Raw genomic sequence first — 13,698 nt, 5'->3', positions numbered from 1 at the left:
ACGGCCGACTTCCTTCCCCATCCTTCCCTAATCTGATGAGACCGATGACCACACTGTCTGGTCTCCTTCCCCCAACCAACCAACCAACCAACATAATTACAGAATGCCAAAATATGTTATTAGTTTCAGATTTTATTTTATGTCCACGTTTCTGATAGTCAAACATTCATCGTCTTGCAAAACAGTGAAGTTATTTTTGTGGGTTTGCTAAAGAAGTTTGTCTTTTAATAATCTTTTCAGCTGAGGCAGTCAATTTATTTGAAACAAAGTGTTTAGTTCCACACTATTGGCTAGTTTCAACTGTCCGTTGCATTTCAAGTGCACTTTTTCATCTTACAGCACATATGGCATAATAAAGAACAAAACGTGAGATAATACAGAACTGGTACTCCAAGGTAATTTATGTCCAGATCTGGGCGTATGAATGTGCACTTCAAGCCTAATTATGCATTTTAGTATGGTTCATGAAATTCTGATGCTCTTGGAGTATCTTCTAATGTCTTGTTTCTTTTATGAGATACTGTAAGATCTTTTAATGTTTTACACGTACGAACATACGAGCTTTCTGCGCCATCGTAGCTGCACAAGCACGATGACATATGTTATCTGGCGCGCTCTGGCAACTGCTGAAATGAAACTATTTCCAACAGGTCGCAGGAAAATATTGCGAATGCTTGCTTGAAAAGTGTTACTTTCAAAGTAAATTTCCTTCTACGCAAGATTAACTATGTGCGAGAATGTACGATGAATTTCTTAAATCACAGAGCGTTTGACTCTCATTTAAAAATCAACTTTTTGAGGATGACCATGTAGAAGAATTTTGAGCCTAGAAGATCAGACATTTATGTTGTCATAAAAATTTTGCTGGCACATCTGAATGATGTATCTTAAATTGTAACTGACGCAACAAAGATCAATATTATATGTGAAAGCTTAGCTTCTCTTGCAGCTTATTAATCTTAAGAGACCAATATTGTATGTAAAAGCTTTTCTTTTCTTGTAGCAACACTGTGTATATTAATTTAAACCATTAACTTTTCCTATTTGTGTGTTCGCACTACTTAACAGGGATGTTGCTATTGGCTGACTACATCATGTGTCCTATGGTCTGAATATCCACTGTCATCGGCTGGCGAGATCACGTGACATGAACTATGACTGGCTTACAAAAGCGCAATCTCGATCTCAATGTTTTAGAAAGTAAAATGTGGTGTTTGGTGAATTTCGAATTTATACTTTCTTAATACAAAAATATGTACTGCACATGTTGCTGCATATCAAACATCTTTCCAAAACGTGTTTTCTTCCCTGAGTTTCATTTTCTAAAGTGCCGGGAAATTCTACGTCGGTGTATAAAACCATGACAATTCAAAGGATTGATAAGTTTTACAATTGCAAGGAAAAGTATACTGTAACTTAACATGGAAAAAGTTTATTTTCACCCAGGAAACAGTGTATTTTTAACCGGGAAATCGGGGAATTTTTTTCCTATGTCCGTGTATACACCCTGTTTTTGATGGGGATGTTGGGTACAAGCTGTGGGAATATGCAATAATGTATTGACCTGTGGAATGAATTGAATTGGTGTGTAGTCATGTACAGGATTTGATTCTACTTCTGCTTTTGCCGTAACTGTTATGTACTGTATCTTTCTGTCATAACACTCATTCACAATAATTTACAATTGTGGTGATTAATGATACGCTACTTTTCAAAGTGGTGGAGGAGGACTGCTGCTGTCCTGTGTGGGTACTTTAGCATGCCATTTGTCTGTTTCTGTGAGCTCATACATGGATGTCTGTGAGTGTGTCAGATGACAAGCAAAAAATAACGTAACACAACATATTATTTTGACGGCCAATTCTTGGTCTAAGAATATACACTGCTGAGCCAAAACGTTACAACCACTGAGAACAAAGTCTTTCAAATGGCACTGTTGTATCAAACATTCTCGGACTTCTTGCTGGGTCAGTTCAAGATAAAACTTGAGCTTTCGACAGGAACAACTGACTTTTAGAACTGTCGCTATGGTGGTTTTATACAGTCCATAGATGGCTTCTTATGGGTAATTAATTACGCTGTGCTGTTGCAGATGGTACCAACCTCTGCGCTAGTGGTGCCACCACTCTCGTCGTAGTGTAAACATACACATACATTAATCGGTGTATTACACAGAACAAAAACTATTTCTTATGAGGACCACTTGCATTTCAAAATTTATCATTTGAAGTACATGTTCTGAAAGAATGGCTGTGAGTCACATAATACAAAGTCAGTGTTCTCCAAGAAAAGGAAATGTGAAAACTTTGAACATTCATGTGATGAGCCACCAGTTGCATTCCTCCCTTTCTGCAACAATGCATCAAGCAAAATAGTAGTCGTCCTGGGAAGATGAGATGTAAGACAAATTTTCCGACCTTCTAATAAGATAAAAGAGATGCTATGCCCTGTTAAGGCCAATCTCTGTCTCAGCATGCCAGGGATTTATAACATCACTTGTGAGAGTGAAGGCAGTTACATCAGTCAGTCCATCTGATCAGTCAGTCCATCCATATCGTTTCTGATTGCTGCTCAGAACATCACGGTTTATTAAAAATCGAGAACTGGAGAAATCTGCAGTTGCTGAGCACAGCCTCATAAACACACACAAAGTTTTGTCCCAGGCTCCTTCCTAAATGATGGGATTCCCTAATTAAAGAGGCTTCAGATGTAAGAATGTGCACGAACTCCAACTGTGACAGTAGGTATAATCTTCGCAGTGCATGGAAGTGAGCTCTTGATGCAAAGACGAACTAGACGTATTCCTCTAAGTGTTTATGCTGTGACAGGAGCATGGCACCACCGGTGCAGACATTGACATCATCTGCAACAGCGCTGTGTAATTACCGACCAATCAGAAGCTGTCCACTGGCCATATAAGGCCACCACAGCAGCATTTTTGAAAATTATTTGCTCCTGACAAAGACAGTGGATGTAACTGTTGAAAAGTGTTACCTGCATACTCTGCAAACCACCATGAAGTGCATGGCGGAGGGTACGTCTCATTGTACCAGTTATTAGGGTTTCTTCCTGTTCCATTGATATATGGAGCACATGAAGAATGATTGTTTGACTGCCTTTGTGCGTGCAGTAATTATTCTCAGCTTATTCTCCCGATCCCTGTGTGAGCGATACATAAGGAGTTGTAGTGTATCCCTAGAGTAACCGTATGCCACATTGTTAACAACAGTCACACAAACAACAAAGTCACTGTCCCTCAAAATATTCGTATGATGAAATGTTTTCATAAATCTGAGGGAAGAAAAGCATCAGAATCACGAGGATAATGACATGCGTGAAGTTGGTTCTGGTGGCGGTGCTGCAAACCATCAGGTCCTGTAATCAAAGACATATAGAAGAGCAAATGCGTTCGTGGATCATGCTTCTTTCCCAGTGCCCACAGTTGCCATAAACCCTGAAAAGAACAAGACTGTGTGGCGCAAAGCGATTCTTGTGGACCATTGGCAGTGCTGGATGCTGTGGTGGGTGTAGCAAGTGTAGCGGTGTCCGATGGCGGCAACCATGCAGAAGTTCTGCCAGTGATGCCCCGTCTTGTGGGTGGGAGCAACAGGAAGTGAGAAAGAGATGTAGCACCTGTTCACGTGTGTGGGTGCTGCGAGGCTTTGACCATCTGTTGCTTGAAAGTGCGTACAAAGTGTTCTACTTCTCCTTTGGACTGTGGGTGAAATGGAGCACTTGTGAGATGATGAATGCCATTCCATTCACAAAACTGTTCAAAATCGTGTGAAGTGAACTGTGGTCTGTTGTTTGACACAAGTACTTCTGGCAAACCTTCTATGTAAAATACGGAGAACAACACTTGAATGGTGCTACATGATGTGGTGGAAGCCATAGGCACCACAAATAGAAACTTGCTAAAAAGAGTCTACCATGATGAGCCAGCGAGTGTTCCAAAATAGTCCTGCAAAGTCAGTGTGCACTCGTTTCCATGGTGATTGAGTTTTAGGCCAAGCTGAGAATGTTTATGGCAGAGCGGATTGGTTCTCCACGCATGCGCAACACTGTGCCGTCATCTGTTCAATGTGCGTGTCCATGCGCTGCGAGGTAGAGTGGTGTCGCGCTAACTGTTTAGTGCGAACAACTCTTCAGTATCCTTGATGGAGCAATCGCAACACATCCTTTTGTAACACTTTGGGAATAAGCACGCATGATTGTCCACTGTCATTTTGAACTAGAATCACACCCTTTTGAACTGAAAGGTTATGCCGACATGCAAAATATCGGCATACAGCTGTGTTCTGGATACGCTTCAATGAACGAGGCCAAGACGTGCGAATATAATGCAACAAAATCTTGAGATATGGGTCTGCTTCAATTTTTCTGTAGTGCAAGGGAAAAAGATTCCAGCAATGCAGAGTCCTGCACATAGATTTTGCAACAAGATGCAGCAGATGCATCAAAATCAGAGTCCAGGCCAATCGGAAGGTGAGATAGGGCGTCTGTATTGCCATGCTATGCTGTAGGTCTGTACACAACTTTGTACTGATACTGGGAAAGCAACAAAGCCCACTGTTGCAATTTTTGAGCATTGCATGTAGGAACTGGCTTTGACAGATGAAACAAGGACTGCAAAGGCTTGTGAGAACTTGCGACCATACAAATAGTGATGGAATTTTGTCTCACTATACACAGTAGTGAGAGCCTCTTTTTCAATTTGTGAATAATTGCACTGAGTTTGAGTTAACAACTTTGAGGCAAAAGCAATAGGTCTGTCTTGTGCAGCAATTCTGTGTGAAAGCACAGCGCCAATTCCGTAGGAAGAACCGTCGACTTACAAAACTACCGTCTTGGCAGGATCAAAATGCACTAAACATCTGTCTCTCAGCAAGGTATTTTTGAGTTTCTGAAATGCATCTATCAGTCTTTAGTCCAGACAAAAGGCACATTTTTGTAATGCAATGGAGCCACGATCTGAGTTGCATTTGGTTTGAATCGAATGTAGTATGTCACCTTGCATAGTACTGACTGCAGTTCAGACACATTGCGATGAATGTTAGCCTCACTTCTGGTGAAGTACAAGTCCCACATTGTACACTAGTGTGGTCACTATGTGCTGCCTGAGGCTGAGACTGATTGCGACTGTGACTGCAAGTGCAAGTGACTGGGCTGCGACAAATGATTTGGCTCTGTCTGCAATTGACTGGGCCCTCTGATCCGTGGCGGCAATCTAAATACTGGTGATCGAGAGGGCATTGGCGTCGTGTTTCTTGCGAGTTTGTGTTTGGCCTCTATAAGTTCGCTTGCTCCAGTGCCTACCATTGATCTTCTCGCAGCCTCTTTTCCAATCGGTTTGCTTGCGACAGCTTATGCAAGCACAGTTTATGCACTTTAGAAAAGAACTTTTATTTATTTCAATACATGAAGTGGTGAGACAGGCACAACTATCCCTGTTGTCCCTGACAGGTACTTATGAATGGTTAGCAGTTTCCACGCGTAGCTACTGAGCCTGGGCTGTACGCTGCCCAAACCGGCAATCTTTGGAGGCACGGATGTGTGGCAAGTCTGCAGTACTGTGCTGCCATATCTTGTGAAGGACTTAGTGCTGGCGGCAGGTGCAGCCTGGTCTCAAACCCACGGCTGCTGCTGGCGGTACGGCTTCTGGCAAGGACAAGTGATCCTTGCCTCAAAATCCAGTCTTATTTACTACTGCTTTCGGCTATCCTGGCTTTACAGTCCACTGGTGTGTTTGTTATTGTGACCCACATGTCACTACACTGGCACTATCAACTCATGACTGTTAATGCAATGCTCCATGGTCATTTCTGCACTACTTCTCCTTACTTTTGCAAAAGAGTTATAATTTTTGACTAAAGACTAGGTAATGGCCCTACAATTGTACCAAATTTATACCTGGTAAATTGCTTCAGATTTTGCTTGAAATTGATATTTATAAGTGTGGTTTCCATTTCCAAAATTAGTGATATGTCCCCTCAGGTACAAGCAAATAGCTGAATGCTTTTTAGTCGCTCATTTAACTTTTCAATTTCATCTTTACAGTTATTGCAAACACATTTTCTTACTACAAAACTATAACTTGTAGTTATATATTAATGTTACCTGCTTCTGTACTGGACACCCATCTTGTACAATTTCTTCTGGAGTGTGTTGTATAATTTGATGCCACATTGTATCACAATTTTTCTGATTGGAAGATGTTGTGGTAAATGGTACTACAAATCATATATATCCCATTTTGCTCCAATTTAACTGTTTTCAGAAGACAGCCCCTTGATAATAAGATTGTTTCTAGGATAAACAAACATGAAACATTTGCTAAACTCACAAAATAAGTGTGCAATATTCAATTTTAAGGCTAAAAATTAACATCAGTGTTCATTTGTACATTTGAAAGACAGTGTATGATCTGAGTTTCATTTCCCCAGAAAATGATCCTGTAGCATAGCAGTAAATAGAACTGTGCACAGTATGCCTGCACCACTGTTTATTTACTTGTTGCAGCTTTGACTATAGCACACCATTCAGAGTTTCTTTGACAAGTTACATGCATATTCCATTTATCCTGCTGCATGCATAGCCCTAAAAAAAATTGACATATAAAATTTTCTACAGTTTTCTCTTTTAGTCTTGTTTGGATACATTTGTGATCAAATTGATGACATAAGTTAAAAGACACATATGTGTTTTTTATCATTTAAAATTAGCTGCTCTGAAAGTCTTGAAATAGTTTTCTGTTGTAAACAGCAAACTTCATATGCTAAAAGCAGAGAGGATTACACTTGATTCAGCAGTAAACAGAAAAATATATTAGTGTTATCAGCATATAGAACAAATCTTAGAAGATGCATTCTGTCCTCAACTCTTCATTTCATCGTACAAGTTTCTCATACACAAAAATTAAATTGTTTTTTCTGTTGCTACTTCTGTAATGAATCAAAAGAAGAAGAGCAACAACAACAACAACAACAACAACTACTACTACTACTACTGCTACTACTACCACCACTAGTATTAAGTTTTAAAGATGGAATAATGATGATGGTGATGAAGATGGCAATATGGAAGTAAGAGAAAAATGCACACAATTGAAATGACAGTAATCTTTCCAGAATAAAGAAATCAATCAGTAAATAAAGTTTAGTAACTGAGATTTTAGAGCCACACATTCTTGTCATAAAAAAAGGATTAGCTCTAATTTGTCTTTGGCATTCTGCGAGTTTGTGAGATTAAAGTTAATTTCCCTATATCTGCATGGATTTTCTAAGACTTTGGTATCGGCTCTTACAATTAAGGTGGTGATTATCTTCTTTCACAAAAAATAAATATCGCAGAGTGTGAATAAAAGTGCAGTCTGTGATTTATATATTTGAGGAATAACACACTTGAAAATAATCTTTTTGTTTGTGAATAAGAATGAATGAAATTTTGAAATAATAGATCCACTGAAGAATATTGCAGAATTATTTCCTACAGAATTCTTTTTAAATATATCTTGCCCAGTGCATAGTGTTACATTTGCTTGCTAAGATTACTGTGAACCCAAGTTCTGAAATTGGAGGCTCAAATTCAGTTGCTTTTTCTGCTGTCCACCATGCCCTCATATCCATACCCCCCTCCCCCGTGTGTGCGTGTGTGTGTGTGTGTGTGTGTGTGTGTGTGTGTGTGTGGGCGGGTGTGCGTGCGTGCGTGTAAGTTTAAAGCATATTTAATAAAACATTTTGTACTTTTACAGGTTTGTTTTGGGATCAAGGGCATTTGCAAACAAATACATTCAGCAGTTTACGGAGATCTTCACGGAAGAGGGACGCAAATCAGTACGCATCACCCACATTGTGCCCGGACAACCTGTCCGGGTGCGGTGTACTGCTGGCATGGTCGAGCGAGATGCAAAGGCGGCAGCTGCAGCATTTGCTCAACAGAGGCAGGCAAGAGCTCTGGCTCAGGCTCAGGCTCAAGCACAAGCCCAGGCTCAAGCACAGGTTCAGGCTCAAGTACAGGTGCAGCCCCAGGTTCAGGCCCCAGCTGCGGTGGTTGGGACTGGCATCCCTCTGACGTCTCCTGCTCATACTGTTCTCAGCAGTGTAAGTAATACATAGTTTACATTCTCTCTCTCTCTCTCTCTCTCTCTCTCTCTCTCTCTCTCTCTCTCTCTCTCTCTCTCTCACACACACACACACACACACACACACACACACACACACTCTGGGTCAATCCATACCAAGTGTTCCAAGAAAAAAATAATTGGTTGCTTGACCGCCTCAGAAAAATTTTATGTTTGCTGGTTGAATTCCCCATTGTTTAGTAGACACAATTTTTTTTTTTGATTTATAGTTTAGTATTTTGAAATGGTGGCCATATTTGCTCCAGGCCGCATTAGTTTTTTCGTATTTGCAAGCATCTACATGTTTTACAATTATTCAGTAGTGGATTGTCTTAAGTCTTTCAGAAAAGATGCATTCAGTTCAGCACACTCTGGGCTACAAATTAACATCATTATCACTTAGCTGAATGTATTCATTAATATATTTTAATAGTTCAAAATTATCAGCCACAAATTAAAACAAACTCAATTTTTGAACAGTAGTTTTTCAAAGAAAGATTAATTTCTCAGCTTTAATATTTTTTCTGCTATTACACTGTATAGTGTAGTTACTTTTTACAGAGTATCAATGATGAGCAGCTTACACTTTAAAAAATACACTATTTTAAAGAAATGGATTTTTTTTTAATTTTTCCATTTTGTGGCCTGCAATATCTTTGTTGGGGAACCAGATGAAAATCTGAAAATTTCACAGTTACAGTGTATAATTTAATCATATCTATGATTACTTACTTTTTTATTGAAAATAAGCATCCTAATTACTTTATATTGTTCTCCTGTTATTTGGTTTTAGTACATTGCTCATTGAACATTTGAGAAATTTGTTCACTCAGTTTGGGTGTTAGATTATAAGTTTGCCCAGTAACAGTTGTAAATTCCATGGGAGACAGCTTCCTTAGTACATTTTTAAGTGGCATCCAAACTTGATCCTTCTCAATTTTTTTAAAAGATGTCCTTGGTCCTGGAGAGTGTTAAAATACAACATGTATATCTTGGTTTTGACAGATATTATCACCTTCGCCAATCCACCAATGTCTCCCTTGTCAAAAAACAGAGGGACAGAGTAAATGCTACCTCACCTGTGAGTTCATAGTCTCATTATTGATAGCTCTGACCTTGATCATATTTGGTGGCACTATTGTTCAGTGTGTGTGTTATCTTTCCTTCATCAGTCCGAGAATCGAGGTTTTAAATTTGCATGTACATTGCCTTTCCGTTGCATTTTGCCTTGAAAATGACGGGGTGTTCTCCCGCCAAAATATCGGTGGTCGTTGAAAGTGTTACCTGGCTGAATTCCCGGAAGTTATTTGCAATAGCAAGGCAGGCTTGTTTGCCTGGACAATCTTCACATTTTTCCTTGATCATACAATTGTAACTGTCAATATTGCGTATCATAACTGCCAAAAGGTCTTTATAGTCAAATCTAAGATTGGCCCCGTCTATCATCAACTTTATGTTCTGATGATACAAACAAACACAAACATTATGGGTGCCAGATGCCCCTGCAGCAATACACCATCTTGGTTTCAACTCGCAAAACTTTGATCTTCCAATTTTAACGTAAGCATTTTCTTTTTTAAATTCAGTGACTAGTTCATTTAAATTACACAATATTAACCTTTTTTGTCTTTGAATCTTAGAACCATTTTCTCTCACAGAAAAATAGTCTTTTTGTGCCAGACGTCAAATGGCTGTTATTGTCGTCATAATACTTAATAAATTTATTGTGTTTTCATCTACCAAATTAGACGCACTTTTCTTTTGTAATGCTGGTAAAATTCCCTGTTCTTTTACTAATTGCCTTGTTAATTAACAAGATGTTCTGACACATTAAATTCATCACTGACTTTTGCTCGACTCCAAGAATTCCGCAGTAAACTAGTAATCTTAATTTTATCCTCTTTGTGTGAAGTACTGCATTTAGTTTTTAGTTTTTCTATCAGTTAATCATATTCAGGTGGTGAAGTTTTAGAACTTCCATCTGTTTTAGTACAAATTGTATTTTGAAATGAAACTTCCAAATTCTTTTTGACTGTAACTGCCATTTTCTCAGTTTTTGTAATCGAGGCACTTGGTCTTTTATCTTGACTTAGTTTCATAATTTAACTAGCAGGCGATATATCCAGGATTTCACAAGCTGTATCTACTTTTTTAATGCTTGCTGATATGTCACAAAATTCTGTATCTGAGGTTTCACTATCCTTTCTGTTGTGAATTACAAATATCTTAGAATAATGTTGGACACAGTGATTTTCCTCGTATGAGACTGACAAAAGGACTTTTATTTTTAGAATAATGATCAAATGTTATTTTTCACAGACCTTTTGTTATAGGTTTCTTATGTTTCTCAAAAGGGTCCATGCAAGACTGACCAAAAAGGTGATGGAATTTTATTAAGTATTTCATTTCACGGTACTTGCATGCTAATTTGACCTCTGGGCTGACTTGTAAGTAAACCTTCACTTTTTCTTCTTCACTGTAATCTTCAGTTAAAGTAATCTCTTTAGGATACACTCCATACACACTTTTATGACATGCTTCATTAATAACAACACCAACAGAACATCGAGACACCATTTTTCAACTGCACACTTCAAGAACAATTGTTGGTGTAAGGAGTAAGACAACAATCAGACTCGTATAGGCTTGCAGATGTAATTGTTAGCCTGCTGAAACCATTACCACAACATTGTTTCAACAAATAATCACTAACTAGTGTAATGTGGTGTGTTACGTTATGCAATTGGTACACTTTATTTGATTAGCCTACGAGATGTCGCAGATGTTAAAAAACGTATTTTTTACTTGTGTTTGTAATCTTTTTTCCTTAACTTCCAATTAAATCTCAAAGTTGAAATTTATACTGAAGTTTGATATCATCAAGGTCTATTAACTGTGAAATTTTCAGATTTTCATCTGGTCCCCTAACAAAGATATTGCAGGCGACAAAATGGAAAAATTAAAAAAAAAAATCCCTTTTTAAAAATAGGGTTTTTTTTTTTTTATTTAAGTGTAAGCTGCTCACCAGTGATACTATATAAAAAGTAACTATACTATACATTGTAATAGCAGAAAAAATATTAAAGCTGAGAAATTAATCTTTCTTTGGAAAACTACTGTTCAAAAATTGAGTTTTTTTAATTTGTGGCTGATGACGTTGAACTATTAAAAATATATTAATGAATACATTCAGGTAAGTGATAATGATGTTAGTTTGTAGCCCAGAGTGTGTTGAACTAAATGCATTTTATCTGAAAGGCTTAGGACAATCCACTACTGAATAATTGTAAAAAATGTTGATGCTTGCAAATATGAAATAATGCATGCAGCCTGGAACAAATACAGCAACCATTTCAAATTAATAAACAATAAATTTTTTATGGATTATTGACCCCTCTGTATGTGTGTGTGTATGGGGGGGGCTGGAGCAGAAGCCTTGAAAATATATAATTTTGAGTAGTAGAGAACATTAACAAATATCGTCAAAGTCACCTTATACGAAAGTTCGAACATCTGTATTCGTTACCAGTGATTTTCATGAATGGAGGCACCATCACAACTGCATTTGTTGCTTCATCAAAACATAAACTGTTGTACATATTGAAGGGAGCAACATTTGTAGGATGTTTTCTGACGGTATCAATCGTGAGTCTAATACTGCCATGATGGAAATTGTTTTTTTATATATGATAGTTGTGCCAGTGCTTTGATGAAATCAACAAAGCACTTTTTAAGTAATAGGAGCAAAACTGTGTCTGCGCTCAGACGTCTTCCATTGAGCAATTCAAACTGAGTATAATTGGTAAAGATCTTAACTTTATATCTCTTTGATGTGGTCACTGGAGTAGTTTTTCATGTATGAGACACAGCAATCTTAATAAATATACGCAACTGAGCATAGCCCCCCCCCCCCCCCCCCCCCCACACACACACACGAAAAAATTAAAAATATGATGCACACAATTCAGATTAACACATACAGATTTCTCAGTGCAAACCTAATATGTATCATTTCTGTCCGTCCATTCACATTCTCATTTCCATTTCGGACTAACATGTCAGTTGAGACTATGGAACCAGAACAGATAATTGTGTTAAACAGCAATAGAACAGACTCTCCTCTGTTGCTTCTGTGCTGTTAACTGCTGTAACAAAAAAAGTGACGTTTTGACCCCCCCCCCCCCCCCCCCCCACACACACACACACACACACACACACACACACACACACAAAGTTCAATGTATCATTGGGTCAAGTCGTCGGGAAAGATCCTGCTTGCTTATTTTGTCGTTGGATATTATATTAACAGAAGGTGTCATAATTCTTTTCAGTGTTAGTCCTCCTGTACCTCCACCTCCGCTATGCTACCTCCAGTTGAGGAAAGGTGCCAATTGTGAAGCAGTGTTTTTGAAACCCTCAAAGAAAAGGGCCTTTAGCTTTTGGATTCAAGGTCCCATACTAAGCTCCTGTTAATCAAGCACTAACATGTTTTCCGATGCAGCTGGTAAGAGGCTCATTCCTATAATCTCGATTTCTGCAGTCATATTTTTGCTTTATGAGGTGGGTGGTGAGTACATTCCTCCGCAAAGAGGAGTAGTACTCAGCTTCATTAGAGCACGCGCGAGAGAGAGGAATTGTGGTGGAAAGGGATAACACTAATGGGGTTAAGAATAGGAGACAGGCTGGTGAGACATGGTCACCATCTTTGAGGGAGAACTCCCAGCGTGAGGGAAATTGTGGCATACCAGTTGGAATGCACCGTATATTGATTGAATTTTATATTCTGATGTGTGAGCAGTTGTTGGCTTTGGAAAGCATTACTTATCCCTTGTTTTAGGTAATATTGAGGTTATAAAATTTTGTGTAGTATTCAGAATCCTGCTCAGACTATCAAGATATTTCTGTGTGTATGAGGTGGGTGGTTCATCATTATCTATTCCATCTGAATAATGTTTCATAAGTGTTACCGCTTTTACACTTAACTATTAACTGTAGTTTCAACAGAGACTCTAGTTTCTGTTTACACTCTTTCATGATTTGTGTGTGTATTATGTATTTTAAATGTACTTATATCATAGTGAAGACAGTAAGGCACTAAAAACCAAGGTGTTTTGCACCTAAAGTGCTAAAATTATCTGTTGTTAGTTGCAGGTTATTCCAGTAGCAGTTGTTAGTTCACATAAAGAACTCTTGTTTCTCACTGAAGGCTGAAAGTCTTAGGAGTAACATATGTAGGATGTTTCAGACTTTAGCCACTGTTGTGACAGGCAGTATGAATGGCCTTGCCACAGTGATAACACTGATTCCCATCAGATAACCGAAATTAAGCGCTGTCAGGCTTGGCCAGCACTTGGATGGTTCACTGCCCGTGTCTGTTTAGTGCTGTTGGCAAGTGGGGTGCACTAAGCCCTTCTGAGTCCAGTTTAGGAGCTACTTGATATAGTAGCAGTGGCACCGGTCAGGAAAACTGACAGTGGCCGGGAGAGTGGTGTGCCGATCGCATGCCCCTCTGTATCCACATCTGGTGATACCTAAGGGGTGAGAATGATGACACAGTGGATGGTTAGTACTGTTGGGCC

The 13,698-nt window shown here is 38.7% G+C and overlaps 1 protein-coding gene across 3 annotated transcripts in view; it reads left to right on the top strand.

The window, feature by feature from the left end:
• The window catches only part of LOC124622191 (putative mediator of RNA polymerase II transcription subunit 26), a 283,782-nt gene that overhangs the window by 63,564 nt on the left and 206,520 nt on the right, over positions 1 to 13,698 (top strand). For all 3 annotated transcript variants that reach the window (XM_047147835.1, XM_047147836.1, XM_047147837.1), the window contains one exon: positions 7,751 to 8,099. In XM_047147835.1, coding sequence (XP_047003791.1) covers positions 7,751 to 8,099 — 349 coding nt within the window. The remainder of the gene's footprint in view (positions 1 to 7,750; positions 8,100 to 13,698) is intronic.

The sequence above is a fragment of the Schistocerca americana genome, chromosome 7 (genome assembly GCF_021461395.2).
Source record: "Schistocerca americana isolate TAMUIC-IGC-003095 chromosome 7, iqSchAmer2.1, whole genome shotgun sequence".
NCBI lineage: Eukaryota > Metazoa > Arthropoda > Insecta > Orthoptera > Acrididae > Schistocerca > Schistocerca americana.
This window is presented reverse-complemented; position numbering and strand designations above follow the sequence as displayed.